The sequence below is a fragment of the Notolabrus celidotus genome, chromosome 11, assembly GCF_009762535.1.
Source record: "Notolabrus celidotus isolate fNotCel1 chromosome 11, fNotCel1.pri, whole genome shotgun sequence".
Taxonomy (NCBI): Eukaryota; Metazoa; Chordata; class Actinopteri; order Labriformes; family Labridae; genus Notolabrus; species Notolabrus celidotus.
Window position 1 is genome coordinate 28,987,152 of NC_048282.1, and position 21,637 is coordinate 29,008,788.

General features: G+C 41.3%; 2 protein-coding genes across 4 annotated transcripts in view; one reads left to right on the forward strand and one right to left on the reverse strand.

The window, feature by feature from the left end:
• The window catches only part of ccdc187 (coiled-coil domain containing 187), a 32,370-nt gene extending 16,563 nt beyond the window's left edge, over nt 1–15,807 (forward strand). For 2 of the 3 annotated variants that reach the window (XM_034695097.1, XM_034695096.1), the window contains 7 exons: nt 9,210–9,291; nt 11,644–11,768; nt 11,861–11,932; nt 12,019–12,153; nt 13,706–13,800; nt 13,894–13,988; nt 14,071–15,807. In XM_034695097.1, coding sequence (XP_034550988.1) covers nt 9,210–9,291; nt 11,644–11,768; nt 11,861–11,932; nt 12,019–12,153; nt 13,706–13,800; nt 13,894–13,988; nt 14,071–14,219 — 753 coding nt within the window. In that variant the 3' untranslated portion in view covers nt 14,220–15,807. Of the gene's footprint in view, nt 1–9,209; nt 9,292–9,317; nt 11,188–11,643; nt 11,769–11,860; nt 11,933–12,018; nt 12,154–13,705; nt 13,801–13,893; nt 13,989–14,070 lie in introns of those variants that run through there. The other variant, XM_034695095.1, reaches the window with a different exon arrangement.
• Nucleotides 15,791–21,637, reverse strand: tnfrsf9a (tumor necrosis factor receptor superfamily, member 9a). The gene is made up of 7 exons (XM_034695098.1): nt 21,223–21,637; nt 19,021–19,140; nt 18,785–18,922; nt 18,627–18,699; nt 18,400–18,494; nt 18,149–18,313; nt 15,791–17,654 (listed from the first exon to the last, which is right to left on the reverse strand). Exons 1-7 carry the CDS (start codon nt 21,356–21,358, stop codon nt 17,539–17,541), a joined length of 843 nt encoding a protein of 280 aa, XP_034550989.1. The 5' UTR covers nt 21,359–21,637; the 3' UTR covers nt 15,791–17,538.

Here is a 21,637-nt window from a genome sequence, read left to right on the forward strand (position 1 = left end):
ATGGTTCATCACCATTAGGTAGCTTACAAAAGGTGAGCAGGTTTAACGTCACTCGTCAAGCCCTGATGTCTACATGTGTGCCTCCAGTGTCCCAATATATGTCAGAGTAATGTAAATACACACAGTTAAAGTCTTTTATCCTCAAAGAACAGTGAAGCATTCACACGCCTACGTAAACATTACATCCTGTTCATGCAGGGTTCCCACGCGTCCTGGAAAACCTGGAAAACCTGGAAAACAGTTGACCAGTTTTCCAGTACTGGAAAATACCTGGAAAATGGGAGAAAAAGTAAAATGTCCTGGAAAATCACATATAGTCCTGGAAAATTATTCCAACATGGCTGCATGTGACCTGACCCGATTAACAAATCACATCCCCATTCATTGAAAGTTGAGTGCACGCTGTGCTGGAAGAGACAGCGACACTGTGCAACTTTTTTCACATCTTTTCTCCTTCACTTCATAATCATGCATTCACAGAAAACAGGGGTATATTGTTTATGTTTTATGGTACATTTGGCTCAATTACCGTACTCTAGCTCAGTTGTTCTCAAAGTGGGGTCCTGGGACCCCTGGGGGTCCGCGAACCATAGCATGGGGGTCTGTGAAATAATTTGAATATATTTCTAATAAATTATAAAATTGTGTTGTGTCATTACAAACAGCATATGTTACACCATTGTTATGATACCATTTGGTGGCTGAAGGGATATGTGAGTCTTGTTCCTGTTAATTTTCTGAAAGCATTTAAGATCACTTACTTAAAAAGTATAAATGCTGTCATGTTGAGTCCACAAGGAATGAAATGACCCTCTGTTTTAAAGGATACAAGTGGGATTTACTTGATTCAAATTGAAGTGTTATCTGTTTATCCCTATGGTACAGGTCTGAAGGATTTACATTGATACCTTTTACAATACAAATAGTTCCAAGGGCAACTAAGAGTGCAAATGGTAGTAAGCATGTGCTTTAGTGATGGGAAGTTCAACTCTTTACAGAGAGCCGGCTCTTTTGACTCGGCCCCCAAAGAAGAGCCGTCTCTTTTGACTCCCGAACGGCTCTTAATTTAGGATAATTTGTAGCCGTATGTTTTACCTTAACTTTACAAAAATAATGGTTTGTGTTGAAAACACTTTAACAGTGTTTTAATGAGAAGCCTTATAATTGCCGAATTGTGTGCATTTATTCTGTTACAAAACCATTCTCACCCTGATCCTAGGGTTATGATTAGGGTTAGGGTTAGGGTTTTGATTAGGGTTGGGGTTGGGGTTAGGGTTAGGGTTGTGATTAGGGTTAGGATTAGGGTTGTGATTAGGCTTAGGGTTATGATTAGGGTTAGGTTTAGGGTTAGGGTTAGGGTTGTGATTAGGGTTAGAGTTATGATAAGGATTAGGGTTAGGGTTGTGATTAGGGTTAGGGTTAGGATTAGTATTAGGGTTGTGATTAGGGTTAGGGTTGTGATTAGGGTTAGTATTAGGGTTAGGGTTGTGATTAACGTTAGGGTTAGGGTTAGGGTTAGGGTTGTGATTAGGGTTAGTATTAGGGTTAGGGTTGTGATTAGGGTTAGGGTTAGGGTTGTGATTAGGGTTAGGCTTGTGATCAGGGTTAGGGTTAGGATTAGGGTTAGGGTTGTGATTAGGGTTAGGATTAGGGTTGGGGTTGTGATTAGGGTTAGGTTTAGGGTTAGGGTTAGGGTTCTGATTAGGGTTAGAGTTATGATAAGGATTAGGGTTAGGGTTGTGATTAGGGTTAGGGTTAGGATTAGTATTAGGGTTGTGATTAGGGTTAGGGTTGTGATTAGGGTTAGGGTTGTGATTAGGGTTAGGGTTGTGATTAGGGTTAGGGTTGTGATTAGGGTTAGGGTTAGGATTAGTATTAGGGTTGTGATTAGGGTTAGGGTTGTGATTAGGGTTAGGGTTGTGATTAGGGTTAGGGTTGTGATTAGGGTTAGGGTTGTGATTAGTATTAGGGTTGTGATTAGGGTTAGGGTTAGGGTTGTGATTAGGGTTAGGGTTAGGGTTGTGATTAGGATTAGGGTTGTGATTAGGGTTAGGGTTGTGATTAGGGTTAGGGTTAGGGTTGTGATTAGGGTTAGGGTTAGGGTTGTGATTAGGGTTAGGGTTGTGATTAGGGTTAGGGTTAGGGTTGTGATTAGGGTTAGGGTTAGGATTAGGGTTGTGATTAGGGTTAGGGTTGTGATTAGGGTTAGGGTTAGGGTTGTGATTAGGGTTAGGGTTAGGGTTGTGATTAGGGTTAGGGTTAGGGTTAGGGTTGTGATTAGGGTTAGGATTAGGGTTGTGGTTAGGGTTAGGGTTGTGATTAGGGTTAGGGTTAGGGTTGTGATAAGGTTTAGGGTTAGGGTTAGGGTTGTGATTAGGGTTAGGGTTAGGATTAGGGTTGTGATTAGGGTTAGGGTTAGGGTTGTGATTAGGGTTAGGGTTGTGATTAGGGTTAGGGTTGTGATTAGGGTTAGGGTTAGGATTAGGGTTGTGATTAGGGTTAGGGTTAGGGTTGTGATTAGGGTTAGGGGTAGGGTTGTGATTAGGGTTAGGATTAGGGTTGTGATTAGGGTTAGGGTTGTGATTAGGGTTAGGGTTAGGATTAGGGTTAGGGTTGTGATTAGGGTTAGGGTTGTGATTAGGGTTAGGGTTGTGATTAGGGTTAGGGTTAGGATTAGGGTTGTGATTAGGGTTAGGGTTAGGGTTGTGATTAGGGTTAGGGTTAGGGTTGTGATTAGGGTTAGGGTTGTGATTAGGGTTAGGGTTAGGGTTGTGATTAGGGTTAGGGTTGTGATTAGGGTTAGGGTTAGGATTAGGGTTGTGATTAGGGTTAGGGTTGTGATTAGGGTTAGGGTTAGGATTAGGATTCGGGTTAGGGTTAGGGATAGGGTTAGGGTTGTGATTAGGGTTAGGGTTGTGATTAGGGTTAGGATTAGGGTTAGGGTTAGAACCAGAACCAAACTCATGCAAACAGAACCAGAATCAAAATCAACCAAACCGGAACCGAACCACAAACCTACCAGAACCGAACCGAACCAGAATCAAACCCGAACCGAACCCGAACTGAACCCGAACCGAACCAGACCCGAACTAGACCCATATCAGAACCGAACCAGAACCGGAACCGAACCGAACCAGAACCGTACCAGAACCGTACCAGAACCGAACCAGAACCGAACCAGACTTGAACCAGAACCAAACCAGAACCGAACCAGAACCGAACCGGAACCAAACCAGAACCATACCAGAACCGAACCAGAACCGAACCTGACTTGAACCAAACCAGAACCGAACCAGAACCGAACCCGAACCATACCAGAACAGAACCAGAACCGAACCAAAACCGAACCAGAACCGAACCAGACTTGAACCAGTATCGAACCAGAACAGAACCGAACCAGAACTATACCAGAACAGAACAGTATCGAACCAGAACCGAACCAGAACCTAACCAGACTTGAACCAGAATCGAACCAGAACCATACCAGAACCGGAACTATACCAGAACCGAACCAGAACCGAACCAGAACCTAACTCAAGCAAACTGAACCAGAACCAAACTCAAGCAAACTGAACCAGAACCAAACTCGAGCAAACAGAACCAGAACCAAACTAGAGCAAACATTATTAATGTCCTCAGGTTGGCATTGAGAAAAATCCGATCCCTCAGCTTGGATTGGCTGATCCGGTTTCTCCTCTCAGTGAGTATTTGCCCGGTCTTTGGGAAGAACCCTAACCCTAACCCTCTCAGAAGGAACAGATGAAGCCACGATACACAGCCTCCCCTCCATCACCTGTATTATCCTCACATATGATTGGCCGCATGGCTGCCATGCTGACCAATCAAAACAAAGTTCTGCTGTGAACAGAGCTGGGGCTGAGCACTGAGAGAGCTAAGCAGCGAAAGGAACAAACTGGGAGCCGGCTCTCTCTGGATGCGAGCCGGCTCTTCTGATTCACTTTAAAGCATCGACTCTCAGAGCCGCAGCTTCTGATCATGACACATCACTAATGTGTTTAATCTGTGTTACAATTATGAGGGGGTCCTTGGACAGTTTTCTCCCCTGTAAGGGGTCCCTGGCTCCAAAAAGTTTGAGAACCCCTGGTCTAGCTAGTAGTGCAAACTCCCGATAGTGAAAACAAATGGAACAAACAGAGTGACACAGCTGCACAGAAACTCCACGCTGTAGACATCGCTGATCATAATAGACATCGCCATGCAGGAAGACAGTTTACATTTTTTTAAATCTCTGAGAGATCTTCAAATACAGAGTGTGTCTTTACACCGGTGAGATTTTTTCAGTTTACGGTAACTCAAATAAAAAACATGACATTTGCTTTGTTTTATATCGACCACTTATTAGGATGAATATCAGGATTAAGCAGGCATATTTTGAGTCTGAGTTGAGTTGAGAAACATTTGTGGCCATTTTTGTCATTCAATTCTATTTAGGTCATTATTGCACTGATCCTCTGATCATTATTATTATTTAATTATTTCAATAAGGAAGCTTCCTGATTCCTTTGCTGGCTCTTTTGTTTTCTTCTTAGCTCATTTTATATTTTTTTGAGAAAAGAGAAAGCTGAGATGTTGGCCATCATTGTTACTTGGTTGCACTAATAAAGTGAAGTGCTGTACATCTGTGGTTGCATTATTCTATTATAAATTTGTCATCATTTTTAAGCATGTAAGAGATGATTTCATTGATAGCCATAGACTACATGTCTTTCAATGTAGACTTCCACTGAGAGGAACATATTAAACTATTTAGGAACTAAATTAGGAACTCAATTTAGACGGTCATACCAGCTTGATCATCACTGAAAATGTCCTGGAAATGTCCTGGAAAATGATCTCTGGTAAAGAGTGGGAACCCTGTCATGGCCTTTTTGCTACCTGACCTAACAAAGCCCTGGTTGTAGAGTCAATTCAACAGAAAACGTACGTCTTTCTGTTAATCCTGCTCCAGTATCAGCCATAAGTGTAAAACATGTACTGCAAAAAGAAAATAATCTAAAGGAAAGTAACATATTCTGTTTGCTAACTTTTCTTCTCACTTCTAAACATCACAAGCAGAGTTATACACAGACTCCTTCTGGGTGAGTGTTGTATAAAGACTCTGCTGTTTTGGCGGGAAATCTGACCCGAGCACAGACAAGAAGATCCAGTAAAAATAAATAACAATCTTGTTAATGATGATCTCATTTTACTGCGTAGGTCATGAAGAGGCATTAGTGTGAGAGTGATGATACTTCAAACTCTGTCAAACACATCACTGTGCCTTTAAACAGAACTGCTGATGGAAAGTAGCCTCTAAGCTCTTTCAGTGTATTTAAAGATCACCTGTTTTAGAATGGTATCATTGGGTAATTTTTTCATGTTAGAGTGAAACTAACTTGTCACTTTGGCATTTAAAGTAAAGCCTCATCAGCTGCTCTTATCGGTCATTGCTCACCATCTGCTTTTTAGCACAGAAATGAAAATCTCAACATTTCCGTGAGAGTAGCTGTGACATTAATGTTGTCTATTTTCCCTCCTCCTTTATTTGTTGGAGAGCACTAAATCTCTCTGGAATTTTATAAATACAAAAAGCATTTCATTCTGCAACCCAAACAGGAAGGGGCAACCAGATGGTTCCCATCAATCACATCTCCTGTGTTTCTCCAGCATTCACTCACAAGTTCAGCTCCTTCCAACGCTATATTTTTACGTCTTTGCATTTTAACCGCACCAATGTGATATCCTGAACCCAGCTGGCTTTACAAGGAAATAATCAGACCCCCTGAACAGAGGAGAGAGGGAGAGTGGAGCCCTCATGTGAGAAGAAGAGCTTTGTTGGGGGAAAACTGCTAGTTCTGCCACAAACTCCCCAGCTGGTGCAGTGGAGCGGTCTGCGTCACAAGGCCGCTCCAGCATGATATTTTCCTTGACCCTGCAGTTTCCTTTTAGAGGAGGCTGCCTTGGACGGGTTTATAAAAGCTCCTTGTTTGGAGGATGTGAGGTCAGAGAGGCTGTGGGGTTCATTCATCATCATGAAAGGGGCTGGGTTTGAACTCTGCTGGAGCAAACATTAGGTGTTGGCATAGAGTTGATTGCTGAAGTCTCATTTACCTACTGGGTAAAAAGTCATGTAAGGTTACGCAGCATGTGGTATGAGTAAATATTTATGATGGGTATGATAATTCTCTTTATGAGTGTTGTTGCTGGGATCAAATAATGAACTATTAACACTCCCGTAAGCTTACCTTCCTTAATGACCGGCTGATCAGAGGTGTTGATTAAATATTTGCCTCCCTGTAGAGTCTGCCTTTAATTAAGGAACAGAAGGCGTCAGGCTGAGCTGTTTTAAATGCCAGATCCCTATGGCACTCCACACCTAACCTCTCATGGCAAGCTGCTAATTGTCTGCTGATGCTGGCAAAGCAGCTGAAACACGCCCTGATCGCAATGTAAAAAAGGAGCTGCGCTGGCTTTAGTTATGATTTATGTTGCAAAAGCAGCCAACAGAGAGAGATTTCATGCTATTAACTGCTACTGTGCTGATATGTACGGAACATTATTAGCCCCGGCCTTTCCAACAACACCGCAGACGCACTGCAGGGGGGTTCTCCTTCAGAGGGCAGACAGTTACTACACAGTGGCTGTGGTGAGATCAGGCATTCTCCAGTGACAAGGTGTGATTTCAAGTGAAACAGTCCTGCTGACCCGCTTCCCTCAGAGATTTTTATTCCACACTTCAGACTGAAGGAGATGAAAGGTCTACTTGTCCTGTGCAGTTTCCTGGTTACCGATGTGCCAGCCTGAAGTTTTTTATTCTGGCCACCCAGAGCTGACATTGTGTTTTAATGGCTGCCCTTCAGATTCCAGATCAACCTCTAAGTGGCATTGTTTGGCGTTGCCTCCTGTCTAATCGTGCCAATTGAAGCCGTATGAAAGTTCCTTTTAGAGGAAAAGAAAGTGAACTCTATTGCTCATAAGAGGATCTGAGATTCTGGTTACACTTAGACATGTGTTGATTATATATAGATCCAGTAAAAGGGAGCTGTAGTGTGAGGGTGAATGAAGAAATGATTCACTGCAGTATTAGAGCAGTTTCTCTTCTCAAAGAAGTTAAGATAAAAACAAAACATCTTCTTGACATTTATTGTGTGACTGTAATGAGTGGAGGGAGGAATGGTTGTTGCTGTCTCTTTACAAAGTTTTACTGATGCTGCCACCTGCTGGTTGAACACATGAACAGCATGAGAACGTGATACCTCAGATAAAGTTCTTGCATCTGTGCCAGCTCTGGGTTCCATTAGTGGACTGTTTACACAAAGAGGAGTCTGTTTTGACATTCTGAATTTCTCAACCAGATTATTCAATTTATTTATTTTTTGATAACAAAATCAGTAAATGAGCAGAATGAAAAAGTCAGACTCTGTAAAAGTTACTCATATGTAGGGTTGCAAAATTCTGAGAATTTTCAAAGTTAGAAACTTACCATGGGATTAAAAGGGAATAAACCAGGAATTTACTAAATTAAAGGTTGGCTCTTATTAGGGGACTTAAATATAGTTGGAGAAAATATATTTTAGCATAATCCTGACTAAAACAGATTTCATTCAAGTACAGTTGAATATCAATGCTATTCCTCAATCACATGCACACAGCACACTGCTTACTGCAGGGCTATTGAGACCACGCCCCCTATATGATTTTTTTTATGGGACTTTTTTGGAGGGAGAAAGGCCTTTTTCATTTTACATTTTGTTGGGACTTTGTTAGGATTGCATTTTTGTTAATTTTTGAATGGGTTGGGTCAGGGAGGATGAGTAATATTTAAGTCAAGTCAAGTCAAGTCAACTTTATTTATATAGCACATTTAAAAACAACCAGTGTTGGCCAAAGTGCTTTACAAGGTAAAAAGTAAAAATTACATGAAGACAACAATAAACAACAACATAACAGGATATTAATTTCCTCTTCACGAGTAGAAGGCCAAAGAGAAGAGATGGGTCTTCAACAAAGATTTAAAACATTCAACAGTTGGGGCCGATCTTAATTGGAGTGGCAAGCCATTCCAGAGCTTGGGGGCCGCTGCTGCAAAGGCTCGGTCTCCCCGGGTTTTAAGGCGACTTTTAGGCACATCCAGGAGCAGCTGGTTTGTTGACCTCAGTGCTCGGGTTGGGTTGTGAGCATGGAGAAGATCAGCCAAGTAGGATGGTGCCAATCCATTTAGGGCCTTGTATGTTAAAAGTGCAACATTCATGTTTTTGTTCTTCAATGAAATAATTGATTGTTAAATAAAATATTTAACACTTGATAAAGTTCTACTTACAAATAAATCTGTTTTAATCATATTATTTTGGATGGATGTCTGCTTATAACAAAACAAATATATATGCTTGGATATACCTTTCCATTAAATTACCCTCAATTACCAGTTAATTCCCATAAATCCCAAAAATTCCCATGGAAAGTTTCCAATTTGGAATAATTCCAAAATTCCCCAGCGTAACTTCCCATGGTATTTTACCGAAAACTTTCCGGAAATGTTCCACCCCTTTGCAACCCTACTCATATGTAGTTGAAAATTCTTCTCAGATCATAAAAAGGACTCACAACTTTCAGTGCCTCCTTCCTTAATTTACAGAGCACCTTTATTTCTCTGTTATCTTCATTTAGCCTGATTCCCTGTTGGGTTACTTAATAAGACCCGAGCACTGACTCTGCTTGCAGTTTTCAAATGTCCCAAATGTGGATAATGTATGTGTCTTGTGTAAGAGTGTTCCAAACTGGTTTATGGTGCCCCATTAAAAGAAACCTCCCAGTTCAACTAGAAGTGCAAAATGTAGTTGGCACAACCTCTAAGAAAGGCTTATTGTTTCTGTTACATGAAAGCATCACAATGTCAGAGATTTGGAGTTCATCTTCTATATTTTTTTGTGAAATCTTCAAGTGTCATCATGTTATAACTTTACCAACTCTTCCTGTGAGCTTCATCTGATCCAGTTGTAGAAGGAAGAGTTGTTTGACCCTTGAGTTTTCGGTTCACTAGTGTAGCAGTAAAAAAAACAGGAAGTTTTCTAACTCAAATATACAACGCTCAGTCTGCTCCACTCCAGGAAATGAAGTGTAGTTCCTTGAGCTGCGAGGGTCTAGCTCGAAGCTGCTTTGATTATGACATAAATACAAACAAGCAAATCTGTCTGATTGTGTCTCCACAGGAAATAGCGAAACGTTTGCAGGAGGAGGAGGAGAAGAGAGTCAGGAGGAGAAGCCGAGGACAGGAGGGGGGCCACAGTCAAGGTAATGCATGAGCTTTACAATTTGATTTAGTATTTCATAGATTAAGTTATATATAACAACATTAGTGGGCTCATTTTAAGGAAAGGAGTGATGTGTGAATTTGTAGGAAAGGCCCATTTTGAATAAATTGTCTAAGTTTAGTCTTTTTGGACAGAACCTGGGCTTGCTTAGGTTCCCTTTAGCGATGTTTGCTCCCTTACTAATATTGTTTTATACAGAAGTCTTTCAGCATGAACAAAAATACTCTACAGAGCTTGCACAACATGCTATTATCTTCTTTATGTGTTGTGTTCTTTATCTGCTGCACGCACGCAACATGTCTGTGATGTTGTCTGTTAGCATGATGTCTTGATGTCTGTATTCTCATATATAAATGTGTTGGAATGCCTTACTTATATCTAAAACATTTGTATAAGAAGTGTTGTCTTCATTGATATGTTGCTGTTTGTAGCGTCATGTATTATCTCGTCATAATTAACCACACTTGTCTAATAATACCTGCGAGCAGCCTCACCCATCCTCCCTGCTTTTGTGTTCGCATGTTTGGCATTACTAAAGGCAGCTCCTCCGATCCTGCTCAACCTTCCCCTTACCAGCACACACTCAGCAGCTCTCCCCGAGAAGAGGAGCAGTACTCACCTACGGCCACCAGGTGGCAACGTTCTACCTCACAAACCCGTTCAGACTTAAGTGAGCCTCTGGCTGACTCCCCCAGGGGGTTAGCAGCTCAGAAAAGCACGACTCCATGGTCAAATCAAGGACACAGAGATGCCTTTAGGGAAATAAGGAATAAATTGAGAGAGCCTTTGAGTGAGGAGTCAGAGGACTCAGACTCTGTTTTCTCTGAACAGCTCTCTGTTCTGTCCCAGAGACTGAGGGATAGACTCAACACAGCGCCTCCTCGCCAGAGAGCACCTTTATATCACCCACAAGAGAGAAGCTACAGAAGTCTCAGCTCTCACAGCAGCTTCACAGATGAGCTCAGAGGCTGGGAGGAGGAGAGAGGAGAGCAGGGTGGTGAAAATGGGAACCTAGAGAGGAGGAGGCCCAGGATTTGGGAGTATAGAGAGAAGGATGAGGGTCGCCACAAGGGCAGCGAAGAAGATAGAGACTCCCGGTTAGCTGAGGTAAGGGGAAAACGATGTAGCCGCAGTGAATCCGTCAGGCTTCCTGACAGGAGCAGAAACAGCAACAGAGATCTCGCAAGAACATGGAGCGTTAGGGAGAACCCTGACAAACACGTCCGCTTTCGGGATGACAGCAGGCGCTCCAACAGGCAGCACAGTCAAAGCAGCGGCGTGTGGGAGATGCTGGGCCAGGTCCTCATAGAGCGGGGTGTGCCTGTGAGGTTTGGCGGCGGCAACGGGGCGCCACTTCAAATACTTCCTCACAGAAGAGACAGTCAGGTGCTTCAGGGGAGCGAGGCCTCCTGCAGCGACTCCCATCCACATCAGAGAGCTTTCCAGAGAGCTGCCACCACCAGGCACAGTTTCCATGGAGATATCAGGGAGAGGAAGAGATCATCACACCGGGAGAACAGCGGGAGAGATCACAGAGAAGACCGAGACAGGAACCGTTATAATGTGGACCATGATGGGGAATTTTCTGAGATTAGCAGTAGAGACTCTCATTTTGATAACGGAGACAGGCGAGGCAGTAGGAGAGGAACAGAGCGCAGATACGATGATGAGAGAGAGAGGAGTGTAAATGATTATGAGGTCAAAAGGACAGCAAGCCAACGCAGGCATTGGCAAAGAACCATAGAGGAAAGGTTGAGCTCTGAGGAGGAGCAGGAGGGGGAGAGGAGGCCCCACAGACGAGCTCTACAACGCAGCCTGAGTCTCAGGAGCAGCAGTGAAGCCTCAACCAGGGCTAGGTGGAGAAACATGGCAGCAGGTAACACCCTGATCTGCAGCCAGCTCCAAACTGCAGAGGGGAAACCTCCCCACCTCTCTGTGTGCATCTGCTCCTCTCATCTTACCTCAATCAGTGTTTAATCTGGAAGGTTTAAGTGGTGGTTTGGGGTCTCTTGTTGAAGTGTGGAATTCTCCTTTTCACCTTTAAATCTACCGGTCCTGAAAAAATCATCTCATGCTTTCATTCTCATCTTCCTCATTATGTAGTCAAAGGGAATTAGTAGTGTGGAGTGTCTTTCTAAACCAAGCAACATGCTTTAACATGCTGCATCTTGTCCTCTTCTGGTGTGATTCAAATGTCATCAATCTGACCTCTGTTTCAGTTCCCATTAATGATTCTGGATGATTTATCATGACTTATGATTTTGAACTTCTTATTTTCATCGTAATACACTTCAGTTCCTTTGAGTTTAACCCTATCAAAACTCCTCTTCAGGGGCATCACTGCAGCATGAGCCAGGTGAGGAACGCCTGGACCTGAGGGAGCTGCAGCAGGTCCTCAGGGATGAAGAGTTGGCTCGAAAGCTGCAGGAGGAAGAAGAAGAGAAGCTGTCGAGAAGGGTAAAGGGGGAAAAGAGTTAACTTTGAGGAAGAAAAAAGCGAAAGATTCATCTTTTTGTTTTTAATTTGGAAACTTTCTCTTGTTCCTGCAGTATTCTCAGCCGTCCCCTCGTAACTCTTACCCTAACGGAGACTTCCGAGTGGCACAAGTAGCACAAGATGAGGTACAATAAATCAACAAGTTCATAGCACCCTTATATCTCCTGTTTGACATCTAATAAGAGATTAATGTGTTGTGTTTCTGCTCAAGGAAATTGCACGCTTCATGCAGAAGCAGGAAATAAAGTCGAAGCGTCGATCTCGTGAGTTGGAGGGACCAGAATCCTGGCGTGAGCACAGAGCGATGATGACTCATTACGACAGACGAGCTGGAAGAGACAGACAGGTGAGTTTAGCAAGACTAAAAGAAAAGTAAGAGGAAAGGTGATATTAGGTTATTTATAGACTCTAGTAAGAACCGTAGTCTCAGGTAACAGAGTCTGAAAACAGCTGATCCTTCACTGGATAAACATTAGGCTGAAATGTCCCAAATGTCAGCCTGCATAGCAAAGTTATTTGAACAGATGTAGTGGAATTTTTGGTAACTAACGAGAAAAAACAGTTTTTGTGTATTTTGCAGTGACCTGGTCACTCTTAGTCAAGTCTTAGTCACACATTTAGTCACAAGGAGCACAGCAATAGGTGTGTTATTCTACGAGTTATCATAAGTTCAGATCTCTCTTACAACACAACCGTAAAGCTTTCATTATGGAGTACAAAGACCATGACCTGGCACAGTCATTTCTAGATTTACAGTTGAGCCAGTGGAGAGAAAACAGATCACAGTGTCATGCTTTCCATATTCCACGCCCTGCTTCTAAATAAAAAAGATATTATCTACGAATCATGCAAAACATGGATTTCATTCTTGTGATACCTCAGGAGGTGTTACAAAATATATGGTGAAACCAAGAAAAAGGAACCAGGGCACCATGGGATCTATTGGGTTCAGTGGTAGGCAGTAACAAAGTAAATGTACTTGAGTACTATACTTAAGTTAATTTTTTGAGTATCTGTACTTTACTTGAGTATTATTTTTTGGGGGAACTTATTATTTTTACTCCACTACATTTAGAAGACAATACTTGTACTTTTTACTCCTCTACATTTCTATCAGTGCTCTAGTTACTCACTACTTTTGCTTTGAAGTCAGCTCATGAATTTCCTTCTCTTTTCTGAAATCTGATCAGTTGACCGTGGAGCAAACACAGAGCAGATTTCACTCAGATCAGGCAGGTCATTTAGAGGTGGTAATGATGGCTATAATTCTCCACCTGAGCACCCATGGTCATATCTTCAGCCCGTGTTCGAGTATTTTGAAATGAAGAATGATACGTATCGTTTGAAATGTTCTTCCTGTTTCCCACTCTGCCCAAACATACAAACATTCACAGTCCAACCTGAGAAAGCGTGCTGAGCTACGTAACATTTTTTTCATTCCAGATGAACATTTCAAACTAAGTTGTCTGTGCTTGGAGTAACTTAGTTGTTGTTTTTATTCCATGGTATAGTTTTTAGACATTTCAAGTAATGGTTTCTAGATAAACATAATGTAACAGAATGTGCTCTGTGTATTCTTGACTGCTCTGATATATTGTGAAAATACAACATTTTGAGATTTTTTAAGAAGCACTTTGAATACTTAAGTATTTTTAAAAGCAAGTACTTCAGTACTTTAACTCAAGTAATAATCTGACTGAACAACTTTCACTTGTACTGGAGTAATATTTGACCTGGAGGATCTATACTTTGACTTAAGTAATAAAACTATGTACTTTGTCCACCACTGATTAGGTTCAACTATCCACTTGCATGGTTGACTTTGTTTTGTTTCCTTATTAGTGTGATTTTTTTTTACCAAGTTGAAATAAATAAGACTTCCTTTATCTTTACCGTAGGTTCAACGAGAGAGGCTGGACTCAGAGGGCCTTCCGTCCCCCACTGAGGATTGCTCCCCAGAGACTCTGCCCCCCAGCCCCATCTCCACTCTACCGTAAAGAACTCTGCATATATATATTCAAGATGAATTTCTGTTGTTATTGTATATTCTACTTTACATGCTGACTAAAAACTTCTCTCTTCACAGACAAACCCAGCAGGTCAGAAACATTGCAGAGGAGCTGGACCCCACCTTCCAGGCCAGGCGTCCCAGCACAGACAGCCTCAGACTGGGACTAACAGGTGCTGTGAATCAGACAAACAACACTCAAAACGAAACTCCTCAAAAAATCACAGGACACTCATCTTTTCTCTTTCGTTATAGGTCCAGCCTGTCAGCCGCTTTCTGTGCCCCAGTCTGGCTTACATGACCCCCTTGAGGAGCCGAATTTCATCCCTCCAACGAAGCGTCAAACAGAGAAATCAGGACGCACCAAACCCAAAGAGAAGAGGGAAAACTGCAAGCAACAATAACTGATGTATTTTTGGAATATATATTTATATTTTTTGAACACTAAGACACAGCTCATTTTTAGGAGTTCTTACTTTAAGTTTGAAAACTACAAAAGATGAATCTTTCACTACTCCACCAGCCGCCCCTGATAGCACTTTAGACCAGAAAGAGAGTTGTGAGTAAGTGAACAATGACACTATTTTGGATGCATGCCTTCTATAATTTTCAAAGGGAGAATTATTGTTTATCAAAGTATTGTTGGGAGTCTGTATCTGTAGTGTTAATGAGTGTTTATTTGAAACAGTATACCCTTTTTTTTTTAAATATATACATATATGTATGTATGTTACTTTTTGTTGGTATTATCTAGTTAAGCAGTTTACAGTCAGCATCCAAAAATGTCAGTTGACAGAAACAAGAAGTGACTATCATAACCTTAGACCCTGAGTGACCCTTTTCGAGGAGCTACTTCAGCACATTGTCTTGGAGGAAGATTGCAAAAGTGCAGATAGTACAGAGACAATCGAAGGAAAATCCCACTTTAATAAGAATGACATCACACAGGGATTGTTGAAGTTTGTTGAGTTGTGTGAATATATCCCTATGGGACAGAATATGGAAGAAGACAATCAAGGCTTAAAGGTCAACCCACCAGCTTTTTCAATGTGTTGACTGCAAACCATTGAAATATAAAGAGTAGACGCCACATTGGCTGCTGGGGCGCAAGAAACACGGCCGCCATCTTGGTCAGGTCATCCTACCCATGATCCTACCTGTAAATGTAAACTGAAGCAGCAGAGACTTCAAGATGCCAGAGCACTGTGCGGCAAAAATACCTATCATACATCACATATCAGAATATTGTATTACTGTTAAGCCCACTATGAATATTAAAATACGCCGAACCATGTGTCCTGTGTCATACCTACATGTATGACGTTTGCAGAAAAATAACCCAGCATGAAAGTCAGTCATCAGTTTAGTGTTCAGCGAGTTATGATTGAGAAATGCGCTGACACTTAATTGCGCCTGCCAAACAGATTACACTGAGTGGACCAGGTGACCGGACTAAGATGGCGGCCCCACGGCTCGTCAGCACCAATAGGTAGAAGCGGTTGATGTGGCGTCTACTCTTTATATGTCTATGCTGCAAACACTAAAGACCGTCCTTAGGGTGAGACTGTTGATGTGTCCCCTGTATAACCGCTCATTATGGCGTGACTTCATTTCCTCACTAAGGTCACATGAAAACACCCGAGTGAGCTGTGCACGCTGAGTGTAAGCTGAGAAGTGTTTGTTTGATTTTAGAACTTTTGGTGGAAATGTAACTCCAGCTCATTTGTTCTGGCAGGCAGGTTTTTATCATTACAGAGATAACACCAGTTTACGTTATACTTTATACACAATACTTGCTCCAAGAACTGATTTGATTTAATGCTGCTCTTATATAACTTTTCATTACTTCCTTTTTGCTTGATTTTATCTGCTTCTTTAACTCTCACGTTTGAAACACTTTTGTTTGTTTGTTTTTTTTACAAGGCGTAGGTGGACCACTAAGAATGCAACTGTTGTAAGAAAGTGAAACAAATAATAAAAGAAAAAAATCATTTTATTGAATTTTATAAAGTTATAAAAAAAAGAATACAATATAAAATATTGGCAGTGTGATCTTCAGTGTAACTCAGTGCTGGAGTGCAGTGCAAAGCACATAATTTAAAAAAGGTCATGTAACAATAAAAGTCAAAGGCTCAAAGTTCACATCAGTAACAGGGCATCAAATATATCAGGTAACCTTGGCAGATAAAGTGCTACAGTTTTAAAAAAAAAATGCAACTGTATGACTTTTTACAGACGTCATAATCATGACTCACACGCTCACTGACACATCACTATAGGTGTGGGCTAAAACTGTCACCTTAAACCCACACAGCACATTTCTCGAATGTTCCACCTCAGAAGAATCATGTGTGTTCCACTCAGTCTGAAATAGCTGGCCACTCTGTTGTGCTATGAGAGAAGTAAAAACAAAAGAAGAGTACAGGCCTAATGGGGGTTTCCACATGACCCCCAAGCTTTGTTTTAATATTTTGTTTATCTCAGATAACTGCTAACATTGTAACCCTGAGGGTTTCCCACATGACGCATCTAAGAGGACTCTGGAGCATTTTTCTTCAGCCCGTGACTTACGACATTATCTGACTTTAGAGTTGCATAAAAACTACACTTGGTGCCAGCAGTATTTTCCAACTCTTACCTGAGTGGCATGCCCCAGCCTGTCTAAATATGGCTTGTTGAAGCGGTGCTAAATGAAAACAATAATGAGGCAGTTGGGTACTGTACTGCCCTGTAGACTCTCGTCTACTAAGTTCAACTAATGATGAGGAGGGAACTCCCTCTACTTGCCTTTTTACTACCAATAAAGCAGAATTGGAAAGTCCGTAACGCAGGGACTGTTAGAGGTAATAGTTTTGTTTTCAAACATGAAACAAAGCTTTGCTAAAACAAAGCTATTATGATATGTACTCTTTAAAATATATCACATATAATCCACACATTTAAAGAAGAAATCAAAGTGATTCATAGGAAATCATGTTTCAGCACAAACCTCATGAATTAGCAGTAAACAGGAGGTAACCACATTATTAGAGCCTGACTGAACAAAACACAGGCCCTGGAGATGTATGTGGGCTCGGTATGAGGCTTGACTGAAACTCTTTAGAATTTTACACCCCACTTAACACCCACCTGTACTGTACACTCACAGAGAGTAACTGTCAGTGGGACAGACATGCAAATAGGGGATAGTACAGCTCATTCATACACATTCAAATGCATCAGTATTTTAAAAATGTTTTTTTTTTCAGTGTTTTCCAAAGGATATGATTGTTGTATTTGGGTCATTATGACCTGCTATCAAATAATTTGAAGAGGCTATTTTTAGGGCCTCCTTTGATCTGTAAGTCAATATGAAAGGAGGAAACAGGCTGCTGCTAGCCTAAAATTAAGATAATGAATAGCCTTCATTGTGGTTTTTCCCCTCTGAGAATTCCCCATCCTCCCCTGTACTGAGTCATATAAACACTGTATAATATTCTGACAAACGTTATCTGTAAGGTTGACCTCCTATGGTGTCTAAACTAAGGATAACAGGCTGAACAGGATGAACGTCAGCTTTTTGAACAAAGTGCTGTTTTTCTTCCATTCAGAGCTAAAAAAAACAAAAAACAAACCTGCCCATACAAAGATACCCTTCAACACAAATGTTCAGGATATCCTCTGTCCTGATATCAGACACATCAGGGTTCTCCAATGTTGCTTTTGAGCCCAGTCCCCTTGTGTTCAAGGAAGCAGCTGTTCTGAAGAGTCTTTGGAGTTGAGCGACTCCAAGCTGCTGCCCTGCTCCTGCTGGGCTTCATGGAAGCTGCAGTCGATCGCTATCAAAGTCCTGGGCTCATCTAATGAAAAGAAAGACGGCAAAGTTACTTTATTTCAATATTTATAATTTGTATCATAAATATCCTGAATTCATGCAAGATAGTCAGGAAAACCACTCTATGAAGATAAGATAAGATATTTGTTCTTCATCCCCAATTGGGGGAAATTATTTAGGTCAAGCAGCTTACAACACGGGACAGGGGAATACAGCAATTCAGTTACATAGTTAAAAATATAATAACAATAATAATAGTGATGATAAAGGTAATATATAGCAAATATTACAGATATATACATACTATGTACACTTCTGTCTTATGAATAGATAGATATGAAAAACACAGTATGATTCAGATGTGAGATGGTTACAATAGTTTGTAGGTGTGAATCAAAATCAATGACCCGGGAAGACAGAGACATAGTGCAGAGTCTCAAAGTAACTACCATGTAGTGAAGAGAAAAGATGATAACAGATGACTAACGGGACATTGCACGTCAGGTAATTAACATTTACCTGAAGGAGGTCTGATTATCATCGTTTCACTCATTTTTTCTGGCTCTTTTTCTTCCCTTGGCCTTCTTTTACGAATTGCACAGACTACAGCGATGATAACGCAAATCAAAATTGTGCCAAAGCCAACACCAGACCAAATCAGTGGCCATTCCTGCGTTGTGCTCTCTGATAAGAAAAAACACAAGAAACAACTGTTGGTTAGTGACAAATCTAATTACAGCACATGTGCACTTAAGAGAATCACAGCCTACCAGGTTTGATTGCAGGGCTGGGTGCTATCTTTGAACACTTGATGTCAGAAAATGCATCTCCATTGGCCACAATCTGCTCATCTGGATCAAGACACCTTCACGGGAAACAATATTTTAAGGAGTGTAAGTGATTTCTCTGCATTTCCATCAAATCTGTCAATCAAAACAATGAAACACAAACATATCTTCAGCATCAGATTTTCTTATCAGAGCAGAGTTTTTCTCACTTTTTACTCCAGGGTTTACACTTCTGCTGAGTTTGGTTATTGAAGGTTCCTTCTGGACATGGTCTGCAAGAACCTGCACACATTCAGGTCAAGTCATGTCAATATTCAGTTGTGAATACTGAATGCTCCAAAGTCGTGTTTCCATTCAGTTGACTTACTGTCATCTGTGCGTTCCTGTCCTTTGTCACACTTCTTGATGCAGAATGTACACGGATCATTGCCACAGGTGAGGCCCTCTTTGCAGCGGCACACTGTGTCAGATGTAGCCGTGCATTCTTTCACAAATACAAGAGCTTCTGTTTGTACAAAGAGACAAAAAGAGGGATGTCAAATCTTCAAATTCAACTAGTTTTACATCACTAAGGAGTATCTTTTTAAGGATCCGCTGACGTACCAACACACTGTCTACAGCTGTCACAGATCATGGTCAGTGGATTGGTTGTAAATGTATTCGACCCACAAGGAACACACAGGGCCTTTGGATCCGGACCACACTCCTTCACCAGGCGGTTTCCTACAAGAACACACAAAGAACAAAGAGACACACTGAGAACAGATACAAAAAGCTGCTGTGTAAGCTCTGCAACATCATGAGACATCAGATCTTCTGAGAGTTAAATAGAAAAACAACTTTTTTCCAAAGTTTTGGAAGTTGTAAAGCACAATAAGTAAGTTTTACCTTTGTGTAAGCTACAGTACTGTAAACTAGCTGCTCTGTTTTGGAGTTGTAATGACAGAACACCATGCCAAGATATCTGATTCGATAATCCATTCTGTTTTCTCTCATGTGGTATTAGCTGTGAAAACCACTGAAACTATTTTGGTCACATTCAACCGCAGCAGAGGAAATGCATTAAAGCTGGAAGATGACATTTTACACATCCTCTTAAGAGCTGTAGAGACAATCCAGTACACGTAGCATTTTGATCACATTCAGATGCAACAGAATATCCCGATGGCAGCATATCATTGTCCTGACTTGTGGCTTACATTTATCAGACCACTGGCACAAAACACATTATATTTCAGTTAAGAAAGTAATAAAGCTCTCTGAACAGATTTCCCTCCAATTTCACAAAACACAGCACCACTTCATGACACTCTGCAGAGGTGCTGATGACATAAAACCTGCTGCGCTTTGTGCATTAGGTACAATTTGTTCACTTAAGTTAGATATTTGAGTAACTTTCCTGATATTGTCTTTGTGGACGATGTATTGGCTTTCATTTAGTATTGTATCGCTTGGATTTGTATTGGAACAGATCATATCATTTGTTATTGTCATACTATACTACTGCAAATAGTAGTGAGAGTTAGAGACGCTTTTACAAACATAGGAGTTCTACACAGTACTCTGTCAAATTATGAAGAGACCCAACACCAAGACAGGGTAAGATTCAGTCTTACCCTACCTTAATCCACAATGAGCATTGCACCTCACAATATATAGCTTGTTACAGCAGCAAGGAAAAACTTCCTTTTAACAGGCAGAAACCTGGAACAGAACCAGACTCATGTTAGACAGCCATCATGCCTCGACCGAGTTGGGTCTGGAAAGAGGGATACAGGAGAATAAGAGAAAGAGGGAGTGGTAAATCCCAGTCAATCTCACTCCTAGATTCTACATGGGATAATTAAACTCTAAGGTTGGGTAGAGAGACAGGTAATGTGGGGAGTAGAGAGCGGGGGAAGAAATGCAGGAAATGGTCGACTGGCCAACCGGCGACCCTCGCAATGAGGACTGTAGCCTCTGTACATGGGGCGCTTAGACCGCTAGGCCACCAGCACCCCGATAATTAAACTCTTATCTGTGACACGTTCATTATTCCTACATTTTTGAACAGCCTCATTTATGTGTCATGTAATTGTTGTAATTCAATTAATTCGATTAATACATAGATACATATGCAGTGTATAGAAACACATTGTTATTAGTGTTTCATAGAGAAAACACAGCTTTTATTTTGATCCTGTAATCCCTGAATAACAATAATATTTTTGCACAGTAGAGCCTCAGCGTAAAATCCTCAACCAATACCTCAACCCAGCTGTTTACACATTGTTGAAATTGTCAACATTTGGAGGAAAGACATGAGTAAGGACCCAAGAGCAGATTTAAAAACAAAATGGTTTTAATAAACAAAAAGGTACAAACAAAATTGTTCAAATGCCTGAAAAAAAACTAAATCCAAAAAGTCCAAAATAAAACAGGTAACACAAGGAAGACTGACACACAGGGAACACAGGAAAGACATACAAAGATCCAACACAGGACAGGGGGAAACAGAGCAACTCAATACACAGAGTAATCAACACAGGTATGGAAGAAGGGAAACACACAAGGGTCGGAAGTAAAACTAAACTGGAAACACAGGGGATAACTAACTACAAAACAAAACAGGAAACACGACTAAACCAAGAAACACAAGAAAATTACAAAGGACTACAACACAAGACATGGATCACTAAACACAAGACATAGGATAACTTATAACAGAATAAACACAGGGAAGAACCAAGGCATGAAACACAAAGAAAGAACTAAACTAAACATCAACTCGTGACAGAAATGGTCATGATGTGTTTTGTTACTCACCTGGATGACAGATCTCACAGCAGGCATTATCTCCATTTATGCTCCATTTCTTGCAGCCTTTGTCTGTGGTTCCCATGCTGCACTCACAGCCCTGCACCAGCAGAGACAGAACCAGCACCCAGTGGATCTCTGCCATACTGATGTCAGCTCTGTGGCTCCTTGCTGAAGAAAGACTCCACCACCAGAGGAGAGATGTGAGGTAATCCAATCCAAGGTAAATCCCAGGTTGCTCAGTTACTCTAAAAGAAGGAACTTGTTGTTTGTTCTCTTTAGCTGTAGTCTGAAACCTATGAACTTTCTCTACAATGTTCTCTAACTACAGTGACTTAAAGTAAGGTTAGAGTGTGCTGAGATGTTGGTAATGTCTTGAGAAGAGGTCTGTCTGTGTTGTGGTCTCAGTGCTCTCTCACACATT

What these genes read in the sequence shown, in the direction of transcription:
- tnfrsf9a (XM_034695098.1), bottom strand. Translation starts at nt 21,358, where the DNA reads ATGGCAGAGATCCACTGGGTGCTGGTTCTGTCTCTGCTGGTGCAGGGC. An exon ending in CTGTGAGATCTGTCATCCAG is followed by an intron (nt 19,141 to 21,222) that starts GTGAGTAACAAA and finishes GTGTTCTTGTAG; the next exon opens with GAAACCGCCTGGTGAAGGAG. An exon ending in CAGCTGTAGACAGTGTGTTG is followed by an intron (nt 18,923 to 19,020) that starts GTACGTCAGCGG and finishes TTGTACAAACAG; the next exon opens with AAGCTCTTGTATTTGTGAAA.